General features: G+C 74.9%; 6 protein-coding genes across 7 annotated transcripts; 5 read left to right on the top strand and 1 right to left on the bottom strand.

Annotated features, from left to right (window-relative positions):
- Nucleotides 1–64: 64 nt before the first annotated feature.
- Nucleotides 65–4,339, bottom strand: RBMS2 (RNA binding motif single stranded interacting protein 2). Its single transcript, XM_074854041.1, is given in 15 exon segments — nt 65–168; nt 239–346; nt 958–1,005; nt 1,117–1,209; nt 1,317–1,352; nt 1,424–1,533; nt 1,613–1,692; nt 1,961–2,118; nt 2,217–2,291; nt 2,293–2,309; nt 2,385–2,443; nt 2,574–2,619; nt 2,622–2,677; nt 2,679–2,722; nt 4,029–4,339. Coding segments are annotated over 15 exon segments (1,077 nt in total). The 5' UTR covers nt 4,095–4,339; the 3' UTR covers nt 65–87.
- A 1,711-nt stretch (nt 4,340–6,050) lies between these two features.
- Nucleotides 6,051–7,927, top strand: LOC141936643 (aquaporin-4-like). Its single transcript, XM_074853781.1, has 5 exons — nt 6,051–6,065; nt 6,609–6,929; nt 6,998–7,147; nt 7,228–7,308; nt 7,718–7,927. The coding sequence occupies exons 1-5, from the start codon at nt 6,051–6,053 to the stop codon at nt 7,925–7,927; spliced, it is 777 nt and encodes a 258-aa protein (XP_074709882.1).
- Nucleotides 7,928–8,428: 501 nt separating this feature from the next.
- Nucleotides 8,429–10,701, top strand: MIP (major intrinsic protein of lens fiber). The gene is made up of 4 exons (XM_074853643.1): nt 8,429–9,373; nt 9,725–9,889; nt 10,008–10,088; nt 10,501–10,701. The coding sequence occupies exons 1-4, from the start codon at nt 9,014–9,016 to the stop codon at nt 10,699–10,701; spliced, it is 807 nt and encodes a 268-aa protein (XP_074709744.1). The 5' UTR covers nt 8,429–9,013.
- A 676-nt stretch (nt 10,702–11,377) lies between these two features.
- Nucleotides 11,378–18,125, top strand: TIMELESS (timeless circadian regulator). Of its 2 annotated transcripts, XM_074854017.1 has the most exons (30): nt 11,378–11,430; nt 11,752–11,874; nt 11,949–12,102; nt 12,191–12,305; nt 12,387–12,449; nt 12,563–12,664; nt 12,775–12,930; nt 13,009–13,142; nt 13,232–13,319; nt 13,406–13,582; nt 13,659–13,876; nt 13,961–14,064; nt 14,148–14,317; nt 14,394–14,519; nt 14,597–14,748; nt 14,827–14,924; nt 15,004–15,121; nt 15,194–15,395; nt 15,489–15,640; nt 15,712–15,797; nt 15,876–15,999; nt 16,093–16,175; nt 16,249–16,391; nt 16,478–16,643; nt 16,722–16,790; nt 16,860–16,978; nt 17,052–17,196; nt 17,284–17,326; nt 17,455–17,549; nt 17,720–18,125. In XM_074854017.1, the coding sequence occupies exons 2-30, from the start codon at nt 11,793–11,795 to the stop codon at nt 17,833–17,835; spliced, it is 3,600 nt and encodes a 1,199-aa protein (XP_074710118.1). In that variant the 5' UTR covers nt 11,378–11,430; nt 11,752–11,792; the 3' UTR covers nt 17,836–18,125. The 2 variants fall into 2 exon arrangements, with proteins under 2 accessions (XP_074710118.1, XP_074710117.1); XM_074854016.1 differs by having other exon boundaries at nt 17,455–17,766.
- A 151-nt stretch (nt 18,126–18,276) lies between these two features.
- Nucleotides 18,277–19,410, top strand: APOF (apolipoprotein F). The gene is made up of 2 exons (XM_074854029.1): nt 18,277–18,321; nt 18,403–19,410. The coding sequence occupies exon 2, from the start codon at nt 18,423–18,425 to the stop codon at nt 19,383–19,385; it is 963 nt and encodes a 320-aa protein (XP_074710130.1). The 5' UTR covers nt 18,277–18,321; nt 18,403–18,422; the 3' UTR covers nt 19,386–19,410.
- Nucleotides 19,411–20,324: 914 nt separating this feature from the next.
- On the top strand, nt 20,325–26,046 carry STAT2 (signal transducer and activator of transcription 2). Its single transcript, XM_074854019.1, has 24 exons — nt 20,325–20,339; nt 20,746–20,872; nt 20,986–21,117; nt 21,190–21,340; nt 21,414–21,512; nt 21,583–21,675; nt 21,745–21,823; nt 21,915–22,000; nt 22,092–22,240; nt 22,315–22,473; nt 22,553–22,705; nt 22,779–22,799; nt 22,917–23,010; nt 23,132–23,188; nt 23,266–23,349; nt 23,424–23,522; nt 23,781–23,916; nt 23,997–24,046; nt 24,128–24,216; nt 24,286–24,422; nt 24,503–24,691; nt 24,777–24,834; nt 24,935–25,809; nt 25,876–26,046. Exons 3-24 carry the CDS (start codon nt 20,987–20,989, stop codon nt 26,004–26,006), a joined length of 3,120 nt encoding a protein of 1,039 aa, XP_074710120.1. The 5' UTR covers nt 20,325–20,339; nt 20,746–20,872; nt 20,986; the 3' UTR covers nt 26,007–26,046.
- Nucleotides 26,047–26,076: the final 30 nt, after the last annotated feature.

Raw genomic sequence — 26,076 nt, 5'->3', positions numbered from 1 at the left:
GCGGCGCTGCCGTCCTGCAGGGAGGCGTTAGCGGAGCCTGAGCCCCCCCAAAAACCCCCAGCGCCCCCCCCCGCGCCCCCCCAGCACTCACCTCAGCGGGAGCGCGGGCGGCACCGGCGGGTACGGCGGGATGAAGGCTCCGGGGACGGCGGCGGCAGCGGGGACGTACTGGGGGGAGCGGCGGCGTCAGGGGGGCGGGGGGTCGGGGGGGGGCGGGGGGAGTTTGGGGGGGTCTTACCGTGCCGGCGCTGCCCAGCGAGAGGTGGCCGAGCTGCTGGGCCAGGGGGGCCACCACGGAGGGCTGGAGGGGGACGGCGTGGTCCACAGCGGGGGCCAGCACCGCGCCCTGCACGGCCCCGTCAGCGGGGGGACACGGGGGGACGCGGGGGGACACGGGGACACTGGGGCCAGGGGGTACACGGGGGGACACTGGGCCAGGGGGACACGGGGGGACACGGGGACACTGGGCAGGGGGGACACGGGGGGGACGCGGGGACACGTGGGGGCCGAGGCCTCTGGGGACGGGACACGGCCCCGGGGCCGGGGTGTGGAAGGTGGGACCGGTGCCCAGGGAGACCCAGGGCGGGGCCGGGGGCGGGGCTTAGGACGCAGTGGGCGGGGCATGGAAAAATGGGCGTGGTCATACTTGGGTGGGCAGGGTGACAGAAGTGGGCAGGGCTTTGGCCCACAGCGGGTGTGGGGTGTCAAAACTGGGTGGGGCTACAGCTGCAGTGGGAGGGGGCAGGGTGGGGTGGGCGGGGCATGTGCGGGGTGGGCAGGGGGGTGGCAGGGTGGGTGGGTGGGGCAGGGGTGGGGTGGGCGGGGGCATGGTGAGTGGGTGGGGCAGTGGGCAGGACATGGGACGGCGAGCAGGGGCAGTGGGCGGGGCGTTGGGTAGTGGGCGGGGCGTGGGTCAGTGGGCGGGGCGTGGGTCAGTGGGCGGGGCCCCGCACTCACCGTGGGCTGCACGAGGTACGACTGGTGCATCCAGGCGGGACCGTGGACCTGTGGCAGCGGCGGTGGGGGCGGGTGGGGGCTCCCCAGAGCACCCCACCCCCCCTCGAGTCCTCCCCCCTCCAGGGGACCCCCTCAGCCCCCCTCCCCTCCCCCCCGTACCTGGTAGGAGGAGACGGGGGAGGGCAGGTACGGGGCCAGGGCGGTGGGGGCGATCATCCGCTGGGGGCCAGGCCGTAGGGCGCCGGGTAGAACCTGGGGGGCGGGGGGGTGTCAGGGGGACGGCAGCCGGCAGCGCCCCCCCCCCCCCGCCCTCCCCACCGGGGTTTGGGGGGTCTGGAGCACCCACCCGTTCTGCCAACACCGTCGCTGGGGTCATAGGCCAAGGTCACGGTGCCCTGCAGGGGTTGAAAGGGTCAGCGCTGCCCCCCCAGCCGTGGGTCTGCCCCCCCCCCCCGCCCCCCCTCACCGTGTCGCCGTCCCGGGCCCAGGCTCTCCCGTTGGGCACGAACTTGCCCTGGCTCTGCCGCTTCTTCTGCCCCCCGTCCGCGAACTTGCAGAGCAGCGGGTCCGGGGGGGCTGCGGGGAGGGGCCGTCAGTGCCATTCGCCAGCCCACTGGCCCCCCCCCGAGCCTCCCCGGGACCCCCCCCAACCCACCTGGCACCCCCGGGGGCGTCTTGATGTACTTCCCGTTGAAGTGGGTGATGACAGCCTCGCACTTCTCCGTTGACTCCATCCTGGGGGGAGCGGGGCTGGGGCGGGGGCCCCGCGCACGGGGCCCCTCCCGGCTGCCCCCGGCCCTGTGTGGCCCCCCCAGCCCCACAGAGGCCCCCCCAGCCCCATGCAGCCCCCCCCAGCCCCTCGCAGCCCCCCCCAGCTCTGTGCAGCCCCAAGAACCCCCCATCCTCCTGGACACCCCCCAGCCCCCCACATTACCCTATGCCACCCCCCAGCCCCACGCACCCCCCAGCCTGCAGCAGACCCCCCCCCCGGCCCCCCCTGTACCGTGCAAAGCCCACACCGCGGCTGGCCCCGTGGGGGTCCCGCAGGATGCGGGTCGAGACCACCTGCCCGAAGGGCTTCAGCAGCGCCTCCAGCTCCTGCTCGTCCACCCCCAGCGGCAGGTTCGAGATGTAGAGGTTGGTGGGGTCCTGCTCCTGTTGCTGTGGGGGGGGGGTCAGGGGGCCGGCTGGTGCCCAGCGGGGGTCCCGGGGGGGGCAGATCAGGGTGTCAGGGGGGGCCCCGAGGGGCCGGGCTGTACCTTGGCCATCTGCGCCTGCACCCCGCTGGCCTTGAGCGCCGTCACGGCCTTCTGGGCCGCCGTGGGGCTGTCGAAAGTCGACGAAGCCGTAGCCTGGCGGGGGGGGGGGGCGGGGGCAGTGGTGAGAGGGGCCCCAGAGCCCCCCAGCCCCCCCTTCACCCCTCCAACCTTTGCACTTGTTGGTCGTCTTGTCCAGGATGGCTTTGGTGGAGACGATCTTCCCGTAGCTGGGGAGAATGGGGGGGGTCAGCGCCCAGCAGGGCCCCCAGCCCCTCCCGCGGGGGGCCCTGGGCTGGTGGCGGCAGCAGGAACCCCCCCAGCCCCCCCGCCCCGGGGGGGTGTCCCGGCCCCACTCACGGCTGGCAGAGCTTGACGAGGTCCTGGTCCGTGGTGCCGGGGTGCAGCCCCGGATGTAGAGGTTGGTCTTGCTGAGCTGGTCCGTGCCCCCCCCGGCGGGGCTGGGGGCTGGGGGGGCCCAGCGGCTGCGCCGGCGGCACATAGGGCTGCTGGGGGGCAGGGGTCAGCTGCACCCCCCACCTCCCGGCCCCCCCAGGGGACACGCGTGCGGATGCAGCGAGAGCGGCCAAAGCCCCCCAGCGGGGCCCAGGGATGGATCCTGCCCGTCCTGGAGCCCCCCGCAACCGTGGGACCCCCCCCCCGCAAATCCGACCCGGCCGCGGGGCCAGCGCCCATCCCCGGGGCCTCTGGGCTGGAGGCGGCGCTGGCCGGGAACCTCAGACCTGATGTCAACGTGAAAAAATGAATCACCCGCGCGGCCGCCCCCGAGCCCCGGCCCCCCCCCGGGGCCCTGTCCCCCTCCCTGGGTCCTCGTGTGTCGTCCCCCCCCCGTGTCACCCACCCCCAGGGTGGCCCCATGTCCCCCCAAATCCGGGCTCTGCTGCAGCTCGGGGTGTCCTGGCCAGGGGGTGGCGATGGGGGTGACCCCCCCCTCCCCACGCACCGGGACTGGGGCTGGGGGTCACCCACCCGGCCGGACCCCCCCAGCACAAGCGAAGCACGCGGCCGTGCACACGCGTGTGGGTGCTCACCCCATGCACAAGCGTTGTGCACGGCCCCCACACACCGTGTGCAAGCGTGTGGCGGGGGCCGATGCGTGGTGCGCGGGGGGAGCGCGGCCAGGGGGGCCGTGCGGGGCTGCTCCCCCCGTGGCGGGGGCAGGACGCGCGTGTGCGGGGCAGGTGTGTGCGCGTTGCACACGCGTGTGCGAGCGTGGACAGGTGTCTGGGGGGGGCCGCGTAGCCCCGAACCCCCCCCCCGGGGCTGTGCTGGGGCCAAGGTTGGGGGGGTGCCCGCAGCCCCCCCGGGAGGGACACTGAGGCCGGGGTGTGGGGGGGGCAGGACCCCCCGGGCAGGGCGGGGGGGGCCGCGGGTGTCCCGCCCTGACCCCTGTCCCGGCGGGGGCTGCTCCCAGGTGTCCCCCCGACCCCCCCCCGGCCTGCTGAGGACGCCGGTGTCCCCCCCCGACACCGCTCCGTGCTCTCCCCGGTCCCCGGGCCAGCGCCCCCCCCCCCCAGCTCCAGGCCTGTCCCCCCCCACCTTTGGGGGGAGCAACACGGCCCCGCCATGCCCGTGCCCCCCCCCACTCCGCCACGGCCAACCCCTGCGGAGGGAACCGGGGCCTCCGCGGCGGGTTCCCCCCCCTCCCGTGGCGCCGCTCCCCCCGCGGCCGGGGTAGGGGGGGGTGCCCCGGGCCGGGGTTCCCGCTGCCCGCGGCCCAGGGCCGGGCCTGGCTGCGGGCGGGCGGCCCGGGGCGCGGGGGGGTGCGCGGGGGGCGCGGGGGGGCCCCGCTACCTTCTTGCCGCTCTTGTTGTAGGCGAAGGCGGGGAGGCCGGAGCGCGGCGGCACCGAGAGCAGCATTTTCCCGAGCGCGAGGGCCGGGGCGGGCCGGGGCCGGGCGGGCCCGCGCGTGACGTCACGGCCGGGCCAGCGGGAGCCGGGGCTGGCACCGCGCGGGCCGGGTCCTAACGCCGGGCCGGCCCCGCGCCCCCCGCCGGGGCTGCCGCGCCCCGGGGACACCCTGGAGAGACCCCCCGGTGCTGCCCCCGCCCCGCCGCGCGGACGGACCCCCCCGGACGTTGTTCCCAGCCGAGGCGTCGCCGCCGGTGCCCCGGCCGTGGGGCGCGGCGGGGACACACACACGGCCCGGGAACCTCCCGGCACCGGGCCCGTCCGCCCCGCCGGGGCCCGCGCCCCGCCGCAGCCTCGCTCGGCCCCTCAACCGCGGGGTTGCTCGGGCCCGAGCGCCCGGAGCACCGGGGAGCGATGGTGCGGGGGGCGCGGGCACCCGGGGGGGGGGGGGCCGCAGCCTGGGGACCCGGGGGTGTCACTGCCGGCCCGGGGATGGGCTGCCCCGGCGCCGGGGTCCCTCAGCAGCCGCCGGGGCCTCAGCACGGCGGGGCCGGTGGCGGTCGGTGCGCCCCGGCCCGTGACGCGCGGCCCCTTTAAGCGCGGCTCGTTGGAAGCCGTGAGGCCACGCCCCCGCCGCCATTACCCCTCGGCGGGGCGGTGGCTCCGCCCCCCGCCGCCCGCACCATGGGCGCGGCCATTTTGGAGCTGCCGGTCACGTGTCCCACCCCACCCACGCCCGCCGCCTGCCCGTCAAGGCGGGGCCGCCATCTTGGCACCGCCTTCCCCCTCCACGTGACTCCGGATCGCTCCGCCCCCAGCTGAGGCCGGGCCGGGGGCCGCCATCTTGGCCCTTCCCACACACCCCCACCCTCCACACACCCCACACCCCCCCGCAGCTGGGGGGTGGCGTTAAGGGGGGCAGGACGGGGTGTCTGGGGGGGGCAGGAAAAGGGCGGACCTGGGGCCTTCTGAGGGGTCCGTGGGGCAGGATGGGGGGTCCTGGGGGGTCCGTGGGGCAGGATGGGGGCACTGCGGCGCAGGGGCAGACCTGGGGGTCCCTGGAGGGGGACGCAGCGTCCCCGGGGTGCTCTGTCAGGGGCAGGACAGGGGGTCCCGCAGGGGTCTGTGGGGCAGGACCGGGGGTCCCCCTCTGGGGCAGGACCCCCGCGCGGTCCCGGCCCGGCGGTGTCCGGCTGACGCGAGCTCAGGGGAGCGGGGACCCCCCGTCCCCGCCTGCCCCCCCCCGGGCCGGCCGGGCCGCGGGCACCGCGTGTCCCCGCTCCGTGTCCGTGCGTCCGCCCGCGTGTCCCCGGCGCCGGCCCAGCCCCTTTGTGCCGCCCCGGGCGCGGATTGTTCTGGCTCTTTGCAGGGCGTCAGCAGGGCCGGGCCCCGCGTGCCCCGTGCTGAGCCAGGCCCCGGCCCCCCCCGCGCTGACTCACCCCACGTGCGGGGCTGCTGAGCTGGCAGGGACGCGGGCGCCGGCTCCCCCCGGGCAGGGGCACCCCCGCCCCAGCCCCCTCCTGCTGCCCCGCTGGGGACCCCCGCGGCGGGGACAGCCCCGGGCCCTGGTCCCCGGCGTGTCAGCGGCGCTGGCTATGGGGCACCCCCCCCTCGCCCCCCGCGGGCGGGCACCTTCCCCGCTCTGCTCCCCCCAGCCCTTCATCCCTGCCTTTCATCTCTCCTGGAGCGCTGGTCGTCGTGGCAACGCCCCGAAGTGTCCCAGCCCGTTGCCATGGCACCCAGAGATGCTCTGAGCCCAACCCCGGGACCCCTGCAGCCCCCCAGGGCTCTGCCCCGCCCTCAGCCCCCCCCTGCACCCCAGGGGTGTCTTGTGCCGAGCACGGGGCCTTCCCTCCCTGCACCCGGGGGGGTTGGCGGTGCCGGGGGGGTTGGCAGGGCCGGGGGGGTGGGAGGTGCCCCCGCCCTGGGTATCCCCCGCGCTCTGCTCGGCCCCGCAGCTGCGCCATGGCCATCACGGAGGTAAGGCCCTGCGAGCTGCGCTGCCCCGGCCCCCCCCGGCCCCCCCACCCACCCCCAGAGCCATGGCACCGGGGGCCCTCCCTGCCAAGGGGGGGTGGGTGAGCAGCCCCCTAACTCACAGGGACCCCCCCAGTCTGTCCCCCATGTGCCCCCCACCATAACCCCCTGTCGCCATGGCACCTCTCTGTGTTGCCATGGTGCCCCCATTGCTGCAGCGTTCCAGTTGCCATAGTGACGCTGTTGCTAAGGTGCCCCAATGCCAAGACACCCCCATCACCAGTTGCTGAGGCATCCTGTTGCCATGACACCCCATCACCACGGTACCCAGTTGCTGAGGGGTCCCGTTGCCATGGCGCCCCATCACCACCATACCCGGTTGCAGAGGCATCCTGTTGCCATGGCACCCGATCACCCAGGTACCTCATCACCATGGTACCCAGCCACTGAGGTCCCCCAACACCCCATCACCACCACATCACTCTGTCACCACGACACCCCATCGCCATGGCACCCGGGTGACACCGGGCTGTCCCGTGCCCTCAGGAGCTGCGGAGCGGGTGCTTCTGGCGGGGGGTGCTGGCGGAGGCAGCGGCGACGCTCATCTTCGTGGGGGTGGTGCTGGGCGCCTCGGCGGCCCCCGGTCCCCTGGCGCCGGCGCTGGCCGGGGGTCTGGTGGCCGCGGCGCTGACCTGCACCCTCGGGGCGCCCCAGGCCAACCCGGCGCTCACCATCGCCCTGCTCTGCACCCGCAAACTGGGTGCCCTGCGCGGGGCCGCCGGGCTCCTGGCCCAGGGTGCCGGGGCCGTGGTGGCCTCCGCCGCCGCCCGCCTGGCGCTGCCGGACGACGCTGGCCTCGTCACCAGGGTGAGTGTCCCCATCCCCGTCCCCGTCCCCGTCCCGGCGCGGGTGCTGAGGCCAGGCTGTCGCAGCAGGTGACAGTGGGGACGGCGGGGCAGGCGCTGGCCTGGGAGACCTTCGCCACCTTCCAGCTGGCCCTGGCCGCCTTCGCCGCCGCCAACCGGGCGTCCCCCCAGGGTGGGCTGGTCCTGGGCAGCGCTGTGGCCGCCGGAGCCCTGGCTGCGGTAAGGACACCCCCCCCCACGCCCCCCTCCCGGGGCTGCTGCCCCCGCCCCAGCCGGCCCTGACCCCCCCTCTCCCGCAGGGGCGGTTCTCGGGGGGCAGCATGAACCCGGCACGCTCACTGGGGCCGGCCATCGTCACCGGCATCTGGGATGACCACTGGGTGAGTCGGTGGCACCCCCGTGTCCCCCCCAGGGACCCCCAGTGTGGGGATGGGTGTCCCCAGCTGCAGCGTCGGACCCCCACGGCCCCCTCCCCACCCCAGGAGGGGTTTCCCTGGCTCTTTGCCTTGTCAGATGGTTCCCCACCCCCCCTGAGACAGGTCACCCTCGGCTGCACCCCCAGTTTGGGTCCTCCCAGTCCCTCCATCACAGAACGGGTCCCCCCCAGTCCCCATCCTTGGGCCGGGCCCCTCCTCGTCCCCCCATCCCAAACGTGTGTTCCCCCCCCAGCTCCTGGTGCCCAGAGCAGGTTCCTCCAGCCCAGTCTCCATCACCGGTGCGGGGTCCCCAGTCCCCCCATCCCCGAAGCAGCATCCCCCCAGTGTCCCCCGTCCCTGTGTGTCCCCCCAGGTGTACTGGCTGGGGCCGGTGCTGGGCGCGGTGCTGGCCGGGATCTCCTACGAGTTCATCTTCGCCCCTGGTGCCTCCCGGGAGAAGCTGGGCGCCTGCCTGGCCTGCCGGGACGTGGCGCTGGTGGAGACCACCAGCCCGTCCCCCTCCTCGCCCTCCGCTCGCGCCCCCCCGGCCCCCCCAGCGGAGCGGGGCCAGGGCACGGCCTGAGCCCCCCCAGCCCCCCGCTCCGACCCAGCCCGTGGGAGGTGGCCCACGGGCCCCAACACTGGGTCCCCCCCAGCCCAGCCCCCTCCATGGGACACCCAGGGGACGGTGCCCCCCCGGTAGAATGGGGGGGGCTGGGGGGCCGTGCACAGATGGCTCCAGCCCCCCCCCCCCCCCCCCCAACCGCCCTCTCCCCCCTGGGGGGGATTAAAGTCGGTTTTGGGTCAGAGGTGGGTGCAGAGTGTTGCTGTGGGGGACGGGGGGTCTCGGTGGCTGCAAGACCCCCGTCCTGCGCCCTCGGGGCGGGGGGTACCCCAACACCGGGGGTCCTCCCCCGCCCCCCCGGGGGCCGCGCCCCCTCCCTGGCTCCCCCGGGCGGGTGCCCCCTCCCTGCGGCCCCGTGGCGAGGGCGGGGGCCGGGACCCCCCGTCGGCCCGTCCCGTGCCGGGGCGCTGAGCGCAGCAAAGCCCTTTGTGGCGGCCTCTGCAGCCCCGGCAGATTCCGGCGGGCGCCAATGGCCGCGCCCGGCCCTAATCCCCCCCCGGCCGGGGAATTAGCGCCCGCTAAGCCGCCCTGAATAACCTCCCGCAGACAACAGGCCCGGGCGGGGGGAGCCCCCGCGGCCCCCAGTGGGGCTGGCCCGGGGGGGCCACCCAGGGCCCCCCCCTCCGTGTGGGGCTGGGGGAGGCTGGGTCCCGGCAGGGTTCCCCCAATGTGTCCCCAAAACATGGAGGAGGGGGGGTCTCAGCGCTGCCCCTGGCCCCTGAGCCCTGTGGTCCCCCAAACCCCCCAAAGGGCACCTGTGGGTCAGAGCCCCCCCCATAAAGGCAAGGCAGCCCCAGGGATGGGGGGGGCACAGCTCTAGGGGGGTCCCCGCTATCCTGGGGGCGCAGGGCTGCCCCGGGGGGGCCTGGGGGTGTCCCCTGCCACACGTCACCCGTCCCCCGCCCCGGGCAGCGAAGCGGTTAACGGGGGGGTGGTGGCAGTGGGATCCCACCCCTGGGGCCGGCCCGGGGGGGCCTTATAAAGGTGGGTGCGGCGGCCCCCGGGGAGGGGAGCGGGGCCACGGAGGGCAGCGGGGGCCAGGCCATGCGGGAGCTGCGCTCGTCCTCCTTCTGGAGGGCTGTCCTGGCCGAGTTCCTGGGCAGCCTCCTCTATGCCCTGCTGGGGCTGGGGGCCTCCCTGCGCTGGTCCCCAGGCCCCCCCAGCGTCCTGGGGGCTGCCCTGGCCTTCGGGCTTGCCCAGGCCACCCTGGTGCAGGCGCTGGGCCACGTCAGCGGGGGCCACATCAACCCGGCCATCACCCTGGCCTTCCTGCTGGCCTCGCAGCTCTCCGTCGCCCGCGCCCTGGGCTACCTCCTGGCCCAGCTGCTGGGCGCGCTGGCCGGGGCCGGTGTCCTCTACGGGGTGACACCGGCCCCCATCCGTGGCACCCTCGGCCTCAGCGCGGTGAGTGGGGCTGGGGGTGCTCGGGGTGCTCGCGGGGGTGGGGTGGGGGGGTCTGGGGCTCCAGGAGGTGTTTTGGGGGTTGGGGGTACCATGGGGCTGTCACAGGCAATTGCGGGGTTCAGGGGGGTTTGGGGGGGGCAGCGGGGGATGAGGGGCTCCAGGAGGTGCGTGGGGCTGCGGGGGGGGTGCGGGGGGTAACAGGGGGCTGGGTGCCCAGGGGGTGTTTGGGGGTGAGCGGGGGGGTTGGGTACGGTGGGGCTGGGGGTTGACAGCCGGGGGCAGCGAGGGGTTCGGGGTGCCGGGGCAATGGGGGACCCGCTCCGTGGGGTGCTGAGGCCTCTCCCCGCGCAGCTGCACCCTGGCGTGGGCCCGGGCCAGGGCACGGTGGTGGAGCTGCTCCTGACCGCCCAGTTCGTCCTCTGCGTCTTCGCCAGCTTCGACGAGCGGCACGACGGGCGCCCGGGCTCGGCCGCGCTGCCCGTCGGCTTGTCCCTCGCCCTCGGCCACATCTTCGGGGTAAGGGCGGCCGCGGGGACCCTCCCGGGGCGACCCCGGGGGCTCGGGGGGGGGCTCTGGGGCTGCGGGGGGGCCGCTGGCCGGCACCCCCCCACCCCCCGCCCTCGTCCTCCCGCAGATCCACTACACGGGCGCCGGCATGAACCCCGCCCGCTCCTTCGCCCCCGCTGTCATCACCCGCAACTTCGCCAACCACTGGGTAAGTGGGGCGGGGGGGTCCCCCCAGCCCGCCCCGGGCCCCCCCCAGTCCCTCTCCGCTTGCCCCAGTCCTGCCCCAGCCGCGGTGTCCCCGCCGAGGGGGGGGGGGGGCGCGGCTGCCGGAGCCACCCCGGTGACAGCAGCACCCCGGGGTGCCGGGGCTGCACAGACAGGGCGCGAGGAGGGATCCAGCCCCCCAACACCTCGGGGGGACGCGGCCGCCCCACGCACCGGGGGGGTGGGTGCCCCGCGGACCCCGCAGGGTCGGGGGGTGGGTGCCATCCCCGAGGCGGGGGGGGGGGGAGCCTCCGGCCGCGCCGGGGCGGGGTGGGGGTGGGGGGTGCCGGGCTGACGGGGGGCGGGGGGTGCCCGCTCCGCCCGGGGGTGCCGCTGCCCACGCCGCCCCCCCGCAGGTGTACTGGGCGGGCCCGCTGCTGGGCGCGGCGCTGGGCGCGGTGCTCTACGAGTTCGCGCTGTGCCCGCGGCCGCGCAGCCTGGCCGAGCGCTTGGCCGCGCTCAAGGGAGAGGCCCCCGCCGCCGCCGCCGCCGCCACCGCCGAGGCGCCGCCCGAGCCGCCGGCGGAGCCGCTGGAGCTGAAGACGCAGGGCCTGTAGGCCGGGCCCGGCCCCCCGCGCCCGCCCGCTGCTTTGCTGTGCCGGGGCCGCCGCGGGGCGTGTGGAGCGTGTGTGTGCGGCGCGGCGGGCGGCGGCGGCGGGGACCCGCTGCCGGGACCCGGCCTGCCCGGGGCCGCCCGTACCGGGCCGGGGCCGCCCCGCCCCGCCGCGGCGGGAGTTGTGTTCGGTGAATTAAACCTGCTCTTTTATTTTGGTAACCGCTCGCGGCCGTGTCTGGGGACCGGGGGGAACCGGGGGGGAACCGGGACTCCGAGGCTGCGCCGGGCCCGCGTCGCCCCGGCAACCGCGCAGGGGCTGACGGGAAGCGCCTCCCGCAGCCGCCTGTTCCCGCGCCCGCGGGTAGGCCCCGCCCCGGGGAGGGGCCGCGCCCCAGCCAGTGTCGCAATTAAAAGGGCAATGCCGCGCGCGTCGCCTCCTCCCCATAGCGAGACCCGCGGGGGGAATCCGCGCAGCACCGCGGTGGGGGAGCGGGACGGCGGGAGGACCGAGCGGAGCGGCGGGGGCTGCGGGGCACCGCGCCGCCGGTCAGTGCCCGTGGCAGGCGGAGGGAGGGGCTAGGAGGGGTCCACCAACTCCTCTGGGGTGGGTGTTGCCGCTTGAAGCCTGCGGGCGGGGCCTCTGGCCGCGGGAACCGGGGCGGGTGCGTAACGCCGCCCCCACGGCGGTTCCCGGGGCGCGCGGCGCGCGGCGGCGGAGACGGGGCGGGCGGTGAGCGCGGGGGGTCCGGGGTCGGGGGGTCCGGGGGGCGCGGGGCTGGTGTCCGGGGAGCGGGGGGGGGGCGGAGGGACCGGGATCGGCCGTCGCTCCGGTATCGGGGGGACCGGGGCCGGCTGGTGCCCCGGGAAGGGGAGTCCCCGCTGGGGGCCCGATCCCGGGCACCACGGCACCGGCTGGGGCCCCGCTAAGGGGCGGGGGATGCCTGAGGCCGGATGGTGCCGCGGTACCGGCGAGGGGGGGCCCGGGGGGACTCTGGAACGGGGCCGGGGGGGGGCCCCCGGCGGCGGCGGCGGCGCTGACGGCGTCTCGCAGGAGCTCCCGGAGCCCCGCGGCGCTGCCTGGGCTGGGGCATCATGAACTGCGAGCTGCTGGCCACCTGCAGCGCCCTGGGCTACCTGGAAGGGGACGTCTACCACCGGGAGCCCGACTGCCTGGGTAGGTGGGGCGGCGGGGGGCCGCGGGGGCCGCGGGGGGCGGCGGGGGCTCACGGCCCCGTGTCCCCCCCCCAGAGAGCGTCAAGGACCTGATCCGGTACCTGCGCCACGAGGACGAGACCCGCGACGTTCGGCAGCAGCTGGGGGCAGCCCAGATCCTGCAGAGCGACCTCCTGCCCCTCCTGGTCCAGCACCCCCAGGACAAGCTGCTCTTCGATGCCGTCGTCAGGTACCGGGGCGCGGGGGGGGCCGGGGGGGCCCCGCGGGGGTCCCCACGGAGCGGGGGTCCCACGTGCCCCCGCGCTGCCTCCTCGCAGGCTGATGGTGAACCTGACGCAGCCGGCTCTGCTCTGCTTCGGCAAAGTGCCGCCGGACGCCGCCTCCCGGCACCACTTTCTGCAGGTCCTGTCCTACCTCCGGGCCTACAAAGAGGTGAGTCTGCCCCGGGGAGGGGCCCCGGGCGGGGCGGGGGGGCTCTGCCGGGCCCCCTCGCTCACCCGGGGCTCTCTGCAGGCTTTCGCCAGTGAGAAAGTTTTTGGGGTGCTGAGCGAGAAGCTCTACGACCTGCTGCAGCTGGTGAGTCCCGTGGCCCCGCACGGCCCTTGGGGACCGCGGGGTCAGTCTGCGCCGAGCGGGGCCGGGGTACCCCTGGGAGCCGCGGGGGGGCCCTGACGGCTCCGTCGCCCCAGGACTGGGAGCAGCGGCAGGAGGAGGATGCGCTGCTGATCGAGAGGATCTTGCTGCTGGTGCGCAACGTGCTGCACGTCCCCGCCGACCCCACCGAGGAGCAGGTACCGGGACGGGGCCCTTCCCCGGCTACGCGGCGGGTCTGGGGCCGCGGTGGCTCCCCGAGGACCCCGACGCTCTGCCTGCTGAGCCCCCCGCCCGCCGTGGCCCCCAGGGCGTAGATGGCGACGCCAGCGTGCACGACCGGGTGCTGTGGGCGCTGCACATCAGCGGGATGGACGACCTGCTCAAGTTCCTGGCCAGCGCCCAGGGCGAGCAGCAATGGGCCCTGCACGTCCTGGAGATCATCTCCCTCATGTTCCGCGACCAGGTGAGCCGTGCTGGGGGGGGCGGTGGGGCAGGAGACCCCCCCGCAGCCCCCCCGCAGCGCTGATGGCGCTGCCCACAGAGCCCGGAGGAGCTGGCGGCGCTGGGGCAGGGGCAGGCGGCCGCCGAGCACGGGGAGGACACGCGGGAGCTGGAGACCCTGCGGCAGCGGGAGCTGGCGGAGAGGAGGGCCCGAGCGCTGCAGCGCCCGTCCAGGTGAGGGGGGGGGACAGGGACACTCCCGTGGCAGGGCCGGGACCCCCGTGGCGGGGCCGGCACCGCTCAGCCCACATCCCCCTGCCCAGGCACTCCCGCTTCGGGGGGTCCTACGTCCTGCAGGGCCTGAAGGCGATCGGGGACCGGGACGTCGTCTTCCACAAAGGGCTGCACAACGTGAGCACGGGGACGTGGAGGGGGGGAGGGACAATGACACGGGGGTGTAAATTCGGCTGCTTGTGTGTGTCCCCCCCCGCCCCCAGCTGAAGAGCTACAGCCACGACCTGGGCAAGGAGAGGCGGCGGGTGCCGCGGCGGCGCCAGGCCGCCCCCGAGGCCGAGCCCCCCCACCGCTCCGCCCGCAACGTCCGGCTCTTCCTGCGCGGCTTCTGCCAGGATTTCCTGGAGGGCTGCTACAACCGCCTGATGCTGCTGGTCAAGGTGAGGGGCTGGGGGGGCTGTGAGCCTTTCCCCGGGCTGCGGGACCCCCGCTGAGCCCCCCCCGGCCGCCCCCCAGGACCAGCTGGTGCGGGAGAAGGCTCAGCAGCACGACGAGACCTATTACCTGTGGGCCACCGCCTTCTTCATGGCCTTCAACCGCCGCCGGGGCTTCCGCCCCGAGCTGGTGTCGGAGACGGTGGGTGTCCGCGCCTTCCACTTCATCGAGCAGAACCTCACCACCTACTACGAGATGGCGCTGATGGACAAGAAGGAGGCGGTGACCTGGGCCCGCAGGTGGGTGCTTGGGCTCCCCCCAGGTGCCTGGGACCCCCCCTCCCGGGCGTGGGGCCCTGACACCGCCCGTCCCTGTGTCCCCAGGATGCACCTGGCGCTGAAGGCGTACCAGGAGCTGCTGCGGACGGTGCAGGAGATGGACCGGTCCCCCGAGCAGGCGGTGCGGGACAGCAGCCAGGTCATCAAGAGTGAGTCCGTCTGTCCCTCCGCCTGTCCTTCAGTTTGGGGGGGTCCAACCCCAGCCCCCCTGGCTGAGCCCGTCCTCTCCCAGGCAACATCTTCTACCTGATGGAGTACCGGGAGCTCTTCCTCGCCCTCTTCCGCAAGTTTGATGAGACCAAGCAGCCGCGCAGCTTCTTGCGGGACCTGGTGGAGACGGCCCACCTCTTCCTCCGCATGCTTGAGCGCTTTTGCCAGGGACGCACCGGCCTCGTGGTGCAGGTGGGATGCGGCTGCCCCGCCACAGGGGTCCTGGGGAGGTCTGGCAGCCCCTCCCGACCCCGTCCTTGTCCCCCAGAGCAAGCGCGTGCGGAGGAGGAAGAAGCCACCGGCACCGGCAGCTCTCGCCCCGCAGCCGCCCAGCGCTGGGGAGCTGGAGGAGCTGTGGGCAGGGTTGGCCCCGCAGCTCCAGGCCTGCCTGCAGGTAGGGAGAAGGATCCAGCCCCACGGGGGGGCACCGGGCGTCTTGGCGGGGCGCAGGGTGACGGTGTCCTGCCCCAGGGCGAGGTGCCCCTCCCGGAGGACGTGGTGCCCTTCGACGCCGCCTCGGAGACGCCGGTGGAGGAGCAACGCGCGGAGGCGCTGCTGCGGATCCAGGGGTGCCTGCGGGACGCTCGGGTGCCCCAGGCCCTGCGGCTGCTCCGCTCCGCCAGGTACCGGCACCCCAATTCCCGTCCCGTGCCCCGGCGGGGGCGCAGGGACACAGTGCCAGCCTGTCGCCCTCTGCCCAGGGACGTCTGGCCCGAAGGGGACGTGTTTGGACCCCCTGAGGCGGGGCCGCCCGAGGAGACCCGGCTGCTGCGGGAGATCCTCCTCGCTCCCCTGCCCCGTGAGTACCCGGCCGGTGGCACCGGGCGTGGCGGGCTCTGGGCCGGGTGCTCCGGGCCCTCAGCACTGTCCCGCCGCAGAGCACGCACCCCCCGAGGCCGAGGAGCCGGAGGAAGAGGAAGAGGAGGAGGAGGAAGAGGAGGAAGAGACCATGCAGGTGTCAGAGAAGGAGTTCAACTTCCTCGACTACCTGAAGCGGTGAGAGGGGGCCGCGGGGGTCCTGGGGCCGCGGGGGGGTGGCCCCCGCTCACCACGTCTCTGCCCGGGCAGGTTCGCCTGCGCCCCCGTGGTGCGGGCGCTCGTGCTGCTGCTGCGGGGGTACGACCGCAACAGCCCCCGCACCAACCACTGCGCCGCGCGCCTGCTGCACCGCCTGGCCCGCGACCTGCGCATGGAGGCCCTGCTCTTCCAGCTCTCCCTCTTCGCCCTCTTCCAGCGCCTCCTCAACGACCCCGCTGCCGGCGCGCACCAGGTCAGCTCCCCCCCGCCCCCTGCGTCCCCCCGCCCTGGGGAAGGGTCTGTCCCCGGCGTCCCCCAGCCCCGCTCTCCCTCCCTCCGCCCGCAGGAGCTGGTGGCGTTGGCCAAGTTCGTCCTGGGCAAGTTCTTTGCGCTGGCGGCCACCAACAAAAAGGCCTTCGTGGAGCTGCTCTTCTGGAAGAGCCCGGCGGCCGTCCGTGAGATGACCGAGGGCTACGGCTCCCTGCGGGAGGAAGAGGGGTGAGTGGTGCTGGGGAGGGGGCTGCCGCCCTCCCGTCACCCGCCCTCACCTCCCCTCCGCCTCCCCGCAGGGCTGGCAGGAGCCGGGTGCCCCCCTGGACCCCCCAGGAGGAGCAGGAGCTGCGGGAGCTCTACTGGAAGTACAAGGAGGTGGAAGGTACTGGGGCTCCCCAGGGCGGGGGGCAGCGGGACCCCCGGGGGGGTCTGTCCCTGCAGCCTCCTCCCGCTCCCCCAGGCGAGGACGTCATCGCCGCCATCCTGGCCCAGCTCCGGGCGCCGGGGCGGACGCGGAGGCAGGTGGTGAAGCAGCTGGTGCGGCTGGGGCTGGCCGGCAGCGCCAGGGACTTCCCGCGTGAGAGGTGGGTCGGGGACCCCCGTGGGGGGGGACACCCCAGGCTGGGGTGGCTGCCTCCCCCCAGGCGCAGGGACCGATGGCTGCGTCGCCCCCCTAGGAAGGGCACCCGCATTGTGCTGTGGACTCAGGAGCAGGAGGAGGAGCTGACGCGGCTCTTCGAGGAGTTCCAAGGCTCGACAGGTGAGCAGGGCTGGAGGGGTGGGCTGGGCACTGGGGGGGGAAGAGCCCCCCAGCCTGACCCCCCTCCCCACAGACGTCCTGGGGAACATCATGAAGCACCTGACGGCGCGGCGGTCGCGGGCTCGTGTGGTGGAGAAGCTGCTGGGGCTGGGGCTGGTGTCGGAGCGCAAGGAGCTCTACAAGAAACGCCGGAGGAAGGGCCACGGGCCCGGGCCGGTAGGGGGGGGGCCGGGGGGGGGCCCGGGCTGTCCCCAGCACGTGCTGCCCCGTCATGGGCACCCAAACACCGCTGGTCCCCGCAGGGTGCGGCAGCCACGCCGGCAGTGCCGGCCCAGGACAGCTCGGCTGAGGATGATGGGGACAGCGAGGAGGAGGAGGAGGACGAAGTGGAGGAAGGCCCCGTGGAGGAGCACTGGGCGCCCGAGGAGGGGGCTGGGCAGGGCCTGGTGCATCGTCTGCATCAGGAAGGTGGGTGAGGGGCTCCGCGTCCCCCCGGTCGCGGTTGGCTCCGGGGCCGGATCCTGCCTGACCCTCCCCTGTTCCCAGGCCTGGCCGGGCCCCTGCGCTGGCTGGGGAGCTGCCTGCGGAGAGCGGCCGGGGACCGCCAGGAGGACGGTGAGCGGGCGGGGGGCTGCGGCGGGGGCTGGGGGGGCCGGGGCCGGGCTGACGGTGCCGCCGGCCCAGGCGTCTCCCACCCGGTGCCGCTGGTGCCGCTCTCGGAGGAAAACGAGGACGCCATGGAGGATCGGCGCTTCCAGGCCCTGCTGCGGCAGCTGGGGCTGCGCCCCCCCGCCAGCGAGCAGGTGAGGTCCCGGGCCCCCTCCCCAGCCCCGGCCCCCTCCCCTCACTCCTCCAGCCTCTCCCCTCTCTGCCCAGGAATCCTTCTGGCGCATCCCGGCTGCCCTCACCCCGCAGCAGCTCCGCCGCGCAGCCGCCTCCATCACCCGCTGCGCCCCTGACCCCCCAGGGTCCCCACGGGGGCTGCGGGAGCCACCCGGGGTCCCCCAGGACCCCGCTGCAGGTGAGGGGCTGGGCTGGGGGTGCGGGAGCTGGACTGGGCTCCCCCAGCCGGGGCCGGCCCTCAGCCCCCTCTTCTTGTGTCTGTCAGCGGAGCCGCCGCTGCCGCCGGGGCCGGGATCAGACTCGGAGAGGTGAGAACGGGCCCCCGTGCCCCGGCCCTGACGCTGGGGGGGGTCCCTGTCCCCAACCCGGGGGGGACATGGAGCCCTGTGCTCTCCCAGTGCGGGGCTGACGGTGCCAACCCCTGTCCCTGCTGCAGTGAGGAGCCTGTCGCCGTCCCCGTCCCCAGCCCGGTGCAGCCCACAGGCACCAAGAGGCGCCGGGAGCTCGAGGCCGAGGCTGAGGGGAGCCCAGGTGGGTTCAGCCCCTCCGCTCGCTCCTGGGGGGCTCGGAGCTGGGCACGGGGCCCTGCGGCATCGTGGCCAACCTGCCCTGGCTCCTTGCCCCATCCCTGGGGCGGGGGGAGACAGTGAGGGGGTCGGGGTGTACCCCCACCGCCCCCTCCCCACTCCCTCCGCCCGCAGGGGTGGAACCGGCCCCCGCAGCCCCCCGCGCCCCTGAGGACGAGGACGAGGACCCGCAGCCCCTGGGGAGGCGGAAGCGCGTCCGACGCCTGGAGGAGGAGGAGGAGGAGGATTGAGGGGGCTCCCTCTGCCCTGCCCTGCCCACACCCGGGCCCTGGGCTGTTTTCTGGGTTTTCTGCAAGTTTTAAAGGTTGTTTTTAAGGCTGTTGGGAAATCAGGCGGCAGCTTCCCTGTTCCCTTCCCCTGTGTCTGTCCCAGTGTCTCCATTTCCCTGTTTCACCCCAAATTTTCTTTTTTTATCTCAGCTAACCCCAGACTCTTTCTTCTCAGCTATTTGGTTTTTCTTTTTTTTCCTAACACCTTTGAAATCTGGAAAGAGACTAAATAAATAAAATCAGCTCTCGGCCTCGCCTGGTGAGTGGATGCGGGGGGGCCGGGTGCCCTGTCCCCAGGGCGTGCCCCCCCCTGCCCCCCGCCGTGTCCCTGCGCCGGGGACGGGGCCAGGCCCCGCGTGTCGCAACCTCCCGATAGCGGCGGCTATAAAGGGGCCGCGGAGGCGGCGGCCGCAGCGGCTGGACGGGGCAGGAGACGCCGGCGAGCGGGTGAGCCGGGGCGCTGGGGGGCCGTGGGGGGCTGCGGCCGCGGGGGCTGACGGGGCTCTGCCCCCTCTCCCGCCTCCACAGGCTGTCCCGGCGCTGCCGCTATGCCTCGGGCTCTGCTCTTCCTCCCTCTCCTGCTCCTCCTCCTCGGCCTGGGGGGCAGCACCCCCTCCGCCGTCCCCCCCCGGCCGGGTGCTGACGACGGGGCGGCGGCGCGGGCGCTGTTGGCGCAGCTGGCGGAGCACGTCCCGCCGCGGGCCCCCCCGGGGCGCGGGTTCTCGTGCCAGGACCTGCGCCCCGACGCCCTCCCCGGCTTCGCCCAGCTGCCGCCACCGCCCCGCGCCCTGGCCCGCGCCGCCATGGCCCTGGCGCTGAGCGGGGCCGCCTGCAGGCCCCAGGCCGAGGCCGAGGTGCTGGGGCTGTCGCGGGAGCTGGGCGCCCCCACGGCCGCGGCGCTGCTGCGGGGGCTGGCGCGGCTGCGCGACACCCCGGCTCCCGGAGCCCTCTCCCTCCTCCTCTTCAGCCTGGCGCGGCCGGGGGGCTCTGCCCCGGCACGGCTCTGCGCGGCACCCGCCCGGCTCCGGGGCCCCGCGGCCGGCACCCACCCCACTGCACCCGGGCTGCCGGCCGCGGGGCTCCGGGCGCTCCCGGGGGCCGGGGCTCACGCCTGGCTGCCCGGGTGCCACCGCGCCCTCCGGCACCAGTCCCGGCGCCGGCGGGAGGACGCGGACGCCTGCGACCCGCCGGGGGAGCGGGAGGCCCACGGGGTGCTGGAGTGGGTGCCGGGCGTCAGCACCTTCTACAACCTGGGCACCAGCATCTACTTCGCCTTCCAGGGCTGCGAGGCCGTGGCCTCCACGCGGGCCCTGGAGGTCGCCGAGGACCTGGGCTACGCTGGCCTGGCTGCCCTGACCGCCGGCGCCGGTGGCCCGGTGGCCCTGGGGCTGCAGCTGGGGCTGCAGCCGGGGCTCAAGGCCGGGGTGCGGGCGCTCATCGGCTACTTCACCTCGGACGGGGACCCCCCGCCGGCCCCCACCACCCACAGCGGCCCCGTCCTCCTCGTCTGAATAAAGGCCCCGTGCTGGCTCCGTGTCCCTGTCCCTGTCCCTGTCTGGGGGGGCCGGCGGCAGATCGATGCGGGGCCACCCTGCCCCGGGCACGGGGACCTTGGCCCCGCGGGGACGCCTTGTCTGAGGCGCGTGATGGCAGCCGGCCCGTCCCCGTCCCTGTCCCGCCCAGTGTGCCGTGCCCTGGCGCTGGCTCCCGCGGCCCTGTCCCCACGGGCTGTCCCTAGAGCCTCTTGCTGTCCCCATGGCCCCAGCCCTGTCCCCACAGCCTGTCCCGGTCCCCATGGCTCTGTCCCTGTCCCTATAGCCTGGCCCCGTCCCTATGGCCCCAGCTCTGTCCCCACAGCCTGTCCTCATCCCAATGGCTGTGTAGCCTGTCCCTGTCCCCATGGCTCTGTCCCTGTCCCCACGGCTTGTCCCTGTTCCCATGGCCTGTCCCCACGGCTCTTTCCCTTTGTCCCCACAGTCTGTCTCTATCCCCACGGGTTGTCCCTGTCCCCATGGCTCTGTCTCTGTCCCAACAGGTTTCCCTGTCCCCATGGCCTGTCCCTATTCCCACAGCCTGTCCCTGTGCCCATGGCTCTGTCCCTTGTCCCCACAGCCTGTCCCTGTCCCCACAGCCTGTCCCTGTGCCCATGGCTCTGTCCCTTGTCCCCACAGCCTGTCCCTTGTCCCCACAGCCTGTCCCTGTCCCCACAGCCTGTCCCTGTCCCCATGGCTCTGTCCCTTGTCCCCACAGCCTGTCCCTGTGCCCACGGCCCGGTTCCCCGCTAGCCCCGCCCCCTCTGGCCCCGCCCCCTGACGTCATTTCGGGGAAGCGGTGTCGCCGCTGGAGCCACGGCCTGCGGCCCGGGGGGGCGGGGCCTCGCCGCCGCGCTCCGCCAATCGCCGCGCAGAGCGCCCGGGGGGCGGGGCCTGTGCGCCTTCCTGCCCCGGCCGCCCGGAGCCGCCGAGGTGGGAACGCGGCGCCGGGGGGTCCGGGGGGTCCGGGGGGGCCCGGGGGGTCCGGGGCGCCGTTCTGCGGCGGGGCCGCTCTGCAGGGCACCGCCTCGGGGGGGACGAGCCCTGCGGGGGGCGCAGACAGGGGATCCCGGGTGGGACACGCAGGGATCGCCCTCGGGGGGTCCCTTGGGGGCGCCCCCCTGGGGCGGGGGGTGCTCAGGGGCACCCACCCCCCGGGATCTCTGCAGGGGGGACCCCTGGCGTGCAGGGGGCCTGTCTGGGGGTGCCCGTGGGGGCGCAAGTGGGGACCAGTGTAGGGGTGCCTCTGGGGAGGGGGTGCAGAGGGGCGGGGGGCGTGCGTGTGCCCCCGGCCCCGGCTGGGGAACCGGCCGCTGCTCACCGCTTCCTCCCGCCCCAGCACGGGGCCACCAGCCCGCGGCGCGCCCGTGGCCCAGCTGAGCCAGAGCAGAGGGACCCCCGGGACCCCCTCCGGGACCCACGGCCCAGCCGGAGCAGAGGGACCCCTGGGACCGTGCTGCAGGCAGGTACGTGGGGCGCAGGGGTGCCCCGTGGGGCGCGCGGGCGCCGGTTTCGCGTCGTCCGGTCGCACGGCAGCCGGGGGCTCGGCGGGGCCGCCCTGACGCCCCTCGCCCCCCAGCATGGCGCAGTGGCAGGAGGTGCAGAGCTTGGCCAACGCCTACCTGGAGCAGGTGCACCAGCTGTACGCGGGCGCGGCGCTGCCCATGGCCGTGCGGCAGTGCCTGGCCGCCTGGATCGAGGACCAGAACTGGTGAGAGGGGGCTCGGGGCGGGGGCCGCGCCGGCCGGGGGTGCGGGGCCGGTGCTGAGCCGCGGTGCCGCAGGCGCCGGGCGGCCGAGCCGCTCTCCTCCCACGCCCGGATGCTCTTCCACTCCTTGCTGGCGCTGCTGGGCGAGCGCCTGGGCAGCCCGGGGCTGGGCGACGAGGACTTTATGCTGAAGCACAACCTGCGCAAGGCCCGCCGAGACCTCCAGGTGGGCGGCAGGGCCGGGGGGGGACGACACGGGGGGGTCTCTGCGCCGCGCTGACCCCCCGGCCCCGCCGCAGGCCGAGTTTGAGGAGTGCCCGGAGAAGTTCGCCAACCTGGTGGCCAACCTGCTGCAGGAGGAGCGGCGGATCCTGCGCCTGGGGCAGGCGGGGGGGCAGGTAGGCCGGGGTCCCCCCCCCGCCCCGTGGGGTGCTGCCGGCCACTGCCCGACGCCCCGTGTCTCCGCAGGGGGGGGCTGCCCCGGCGCCCAGCGCACCCCCAGAGAGTGACCGGGAGCAGCAGATCCAGCGGCGCCTGGCCGAGTTCCACGTGGCCCTGCAGGTAACGGCCCCCCCCGGCCCCCCCGGGCCCCGGGGCTGCCCAGTCCCTCACCCCCCTCTCTGCCCCCAGGAGGCTGAACGCGCCTTCCGGCACTTGGAGGACCTGCAGGATGCCTTCGACTTCTGCTTCAAGGTGCACTACGTGCCGGGTAAGGCCCAATCCTGCCCGCCCCGGGGATAGACACGGGACGGTGTTGCGCTGAACCCCCTCTGAACCCCCCCTGAACCCCCTGCCCGCAGGCGAGGACAGGACCAACGACCCCCAGTACGCCCAGCAGATCCAAGCCCTCCAGGCCAAGCTGCAGATCCTGGACCGGCAGCGGCGGGTGAGAGGGGGCCGGGACTGGGCTGGAGGGAGGCAGCGGGGGGGGCACGTCTGCCCCGCGACCCCCCGCTCAGGCTCGTGTCTCCCCCCAGGAGGTGCTGGCGCAGATGCAGCAGCTTCTGGGGCGCAGCGAGACCCTGCGGGATTTCCTGCAGCAGGAGCTGGCGGCCTGGCGGGAGCGGCAGCAACGCGCCTGCCTGGGGGCCCCCGCCGACACCCGCCTGCGCCCACTGGAGACCTGGTAGGGCCACGATGGGGGGGACGGGGACAGGGGGGTCCGCGGGTGGCCCCCGCTGAGCCCCGCGGCACCCGCAGGTTCACAGAGCTGGGCCAGGGGCTCTTCCAGCTGCTGCAGCTGCTGCGGGCGCTGGGGGAGCTGCGGCTGAAGGTGACCTACGAGAGGGACCCGCTGAAGGCCGAGACCCCCCTCCTGGAGCAGCGGCTGCGGGAGCTGCTCACGTACCTGCTGCAGAGGTGGGGGCGGTGCGGGAGGGGCTGGGGGGGGGCCGGGGGCAGCCCTGACACCCCCCCCCCGCCTCTCCCGGTGCCCCAGCGCCTTCGTGGTGGAGCAGCAGCCCAGCATGCCCAACGCCTGCAAGCGCCCGCTGGTGCTGCGCACGGCCGGCAAGTTCCAGGCGCGCGCCCGCCTGCTCGTCCGCCTCCACGACCGCAACCACCCCATGGAGGCCAAGATCCACATCGACAGGTCGGGACCCCCCGGCTGGGCACCCCCCTGCACCCCCGGGGCTCCCCCGCTGACCCCCTGTTGTCTCTTGCAGGGACCCCCCCAAGATCAAAGGGTGAGAGCTGAGCGAACGCTGGATGCAACGGGCAGGGCTGAGCGCCCCCCCCCCCCCCCCCCCGCCACAACCCCGGGGGTCCCGGCCCCCCACCCGCGGCCTCTCTCTGCCCCACAGGTTTCGCAAGTTCAACATCCTGACCTCGAGCAGCAAAACCCTCCTGGCAGGGGACAGTCCCCAGGAGGGGCTGGTCTGCGACTTCCAATACCTCGTAGGGACCCCCCCGCCCCCCGACCCCTGGGTCCTCTGTGGCGGGGGGGAGTGGGGCGAGGACCCTGGCCCAGCCCCGGCCCCCTGCCCCCACCCCGCGCTGACTCTCTCGCTCCCCGCAGACGCTGAAGGAGCAGAAGGACAGCAGGTCGGGCAAGGGCAGCAAAGGCGCCGGTGAGGTGGGTGCGGGGCTGGGGGCTGGGGGGTGCGTGGGGTGGGGACGGGACCGGTGCCCCACGGTGCCACCTCTGCGCAGGGTCCCCTGGTCGTGACGGAGGAGCTGCACCTCATCACCTTCACGCTGGCGTACGCCTACTGCGGGCTGCAGCTGGAGCTGGAGGTGAAAGTGGGGGCCGGGGGGGCGTTGGGGAGACTGGGGGGGGGCTGCCAGCCTGACGCCCGCTCCCCCCGCAGACCTCCACGCTGCCCTTCATCATCATCTCCAACAACAACCAGTTCTCCAGCGCCTGGGCCTCCATCCTCTGGTTCAACATGCTCAGCAGCAACCCGAAGGTGAGCGGGACCCCCCCGGCCCCCACCGCCCCCGACCTGCCATCTCCCGCCCCATCTCCCCAGCCCTGGTCCTGGTGTCCCGGCCCCAGCCCTGCTCCTCACCCCGTCTCCATCCTTCTGTCCCTGGGCCTGGTTCTCTGCCCTCTCCCTTCCCCTGTCCCCAGTTCCTGCCCCATCCTGGTCCCTGTCCCCTAGTCCCTGTCCCTGGTCCCTGTCCCCTGCCGCGCGTCCCAGCCCCCCCTCACCCGTCTCCTGCAGGAGCAGCAGTTCTTCTCCAAGCCGCCCCCCGCGCCCTGGCCCCGGCTGGCCGAGGTGCTGAGCTGGCAGTTCGAGAGCGTGGCCGAGCGGGGCCTGGGCCGGGACCACCTGCTCATGCTGGCCGAGAAGCTCTTCGGTAAGGGTGGGGGCTGGCCCGAGCCTCCCGGGGCTGCGACCGGGCTGCGCCCCCCCCCTCACCCTGCTCTCGCCTCCAAGGCTCGAAGCCGTCTCCAGAGACCACCCTGGCCTGGCCCAAGTTCTCCAAGGTGGGTGGTGCCCAGCCCCCCCCATCTGCCCTGGTCCCCCCTGGCCCCCACCTGTCCCCGCTCACCCACTCTCTCCCGCAGGACGGTGCCTCCGGCTTCTCCTTCTGGGCCTGGCTGGACGGGATCCTGGGGCTGCTCCAGGAGCACCTCAAGCAGCTCTGGAAGGACGGGTAGGAGCGGGGCTGGGGGGGGGGCGGGGGGGTGGCGGGGGCTGCAGGGGCTGACGGTGCCTCCCCCAGGCTCATCCTGGGCTTCGTGAGCCGGAAGCAGGAGAAGAAGCTGCTGAAGGGGAAGCGGACGGGGACGTTCCTGATCCGCTTCAGCGAGAGCGTCCTGGGGGGGGTCACCTGCACCTGGGTGGAGCACCCCACGAGCGGTGAGTGCACACCCCCCACGCCGAGATCCAGCCCTTTGCCCCGGCCCTGGGCGCTGACCCCGGCTGCCCCCGCCCCGCAGGGCCCCCCGCTTTCCGGGCAGTGGTTCCCTACACCGCGGCCGAGCTGGTGTCCCTGGCGCTGCCCGACATCATCCGCGACTACCAGCTGCTGGTGGAGGAGAACATCCCCGAGAACCCCCTCCAGTTCCTGTACCCCGACACCCCCCGCGACGAGGCCTTCGGGCCCTACTACAGCCAGCGCCAGGACGGTATGGCACGGCACAGCATGGCACGGCACGGCACGGGGGGAGCGCCAGCGCCTGCCGCCCCCCAACCTCCCCTCTCTGTCTCCAGGGAACCTGACGGAGCAGAAGAAATACCTGAACCGGCGCCTCATCCGTGTGTCCTCCAGGTGAGGCGGGGGGACGCCTCGGTCCCTCCATGGCCCCGCGGGAAGGGGCACCCCGACCCCGACCCTGACCCTGACCCTGACCCGCCCTCTCTCCCTGCAGGCAGGCAAATGAGTCGTGGCAGACTGAGGAGGAGTTGGTGGTTGCCACAGAAAACCTGGAGACGCTGCAGCTGCAGCCCGGTGACCTGGGGAAACAGTGGCCCGGTGGCCTGGCACCGCTGCAGCCCGGGAGCTCAGGGACAGTGCAGGTCACATCTGGGAACCTGGGGACACTGCAGCCCTCGAGCCCGGGGCCAGTGCAGGTGATGGCCACGAGCCCAGGGACGCTGCACGTCACCTCTGGGAGCCTGGGGACGCTGCAGGTGGTGGCCACAAGCCCGGGGACGCTGCAGTCGGGGGTTGGGGACCTGGAGCCGCAGCTGGTGCTGCAGCTGGTCCCGGTCCCCGAGGGCCAGGGGACGCTGCAGCTGGGACCGGGGGCTGTGGGGACGCTGCAGGTGCTGCCCGAGGGGCTGGGGATGCTGCAGCACGTGGGACCCGAGGCCCAGAGGACGCAGCACGTGGGACCCGGGCCCGTGGAGCCGCAGCTGGTGCTGCAGCTGGTCCCCGAGGGCCAGGGGACGCTGCAGCTGGGACCAGGGGGCTTGGGGACGCTGCAGCCGGTGGCCGGGGCCGCGGGGCTGCTGCAGCAAGCGGGAGCTGGGGACGTGGGGCTGCTGCAGCCGGTGCAAGGGGCTGCGGAGCCGCTGCTGGTCCCCGAGGGGCAGGGCACGGGGACGGGGACACTGCCAGCGGAGCTGAGGGACCTGGAGCCGCTGCCTGGGAGCCCCGACGTGCAGGAGCTGCTGCAGTCGCTGGTGGAGGGGCTGGAGCCGGGCGCGGGGACGCTGGAGACGCTGGAGGCGGCGGATCTGATGCCCGACATACTGGAGGACGCGGACGGGGGGCTGGAGGGGCTGGGCCCCGGGCTGCCGGGTGAGTGTCGGGGCCGGGGGGGGGACAGAGGTGTCCCCTCGGCACTGACCTCTCCCCGTCCCGCAGGCAGCGCCGCGCTCCTGGACCCCCGCGACCCCTTCCTGCCGCAGCCCGAGGACGCGGCCCTGCCCGCCGTCAGCTCCCTCTTCGCCGCCGACTTCCCCCCGCTCCACATCGACGCCAACGACTTCCAGTGACTCCCCCCGGCCCCCTGTAAATAAACCCCTTCCCACCGGCCGTGGCTGCCTCCTCTCCTTCAGACCTTTA

This window comes from Strix uralensis, chromosome 33, assembly GCF_047716275.1.
Source record: "Strix uralensis isolate ZFMK-TIS-50842 chromosome 33, bStrUra1, whole genome shotgun sequence".
Lineage (NCBI taxonomy): Eukaryota > Metazoa > Chordata > Aves > Strigiformes > Strigidae > Strix > Strix uralensis.
Note: the sequence above shows the minus strand (reverse complement) of the source record. Positions and strands in the feature narration are given on the sequence as shown.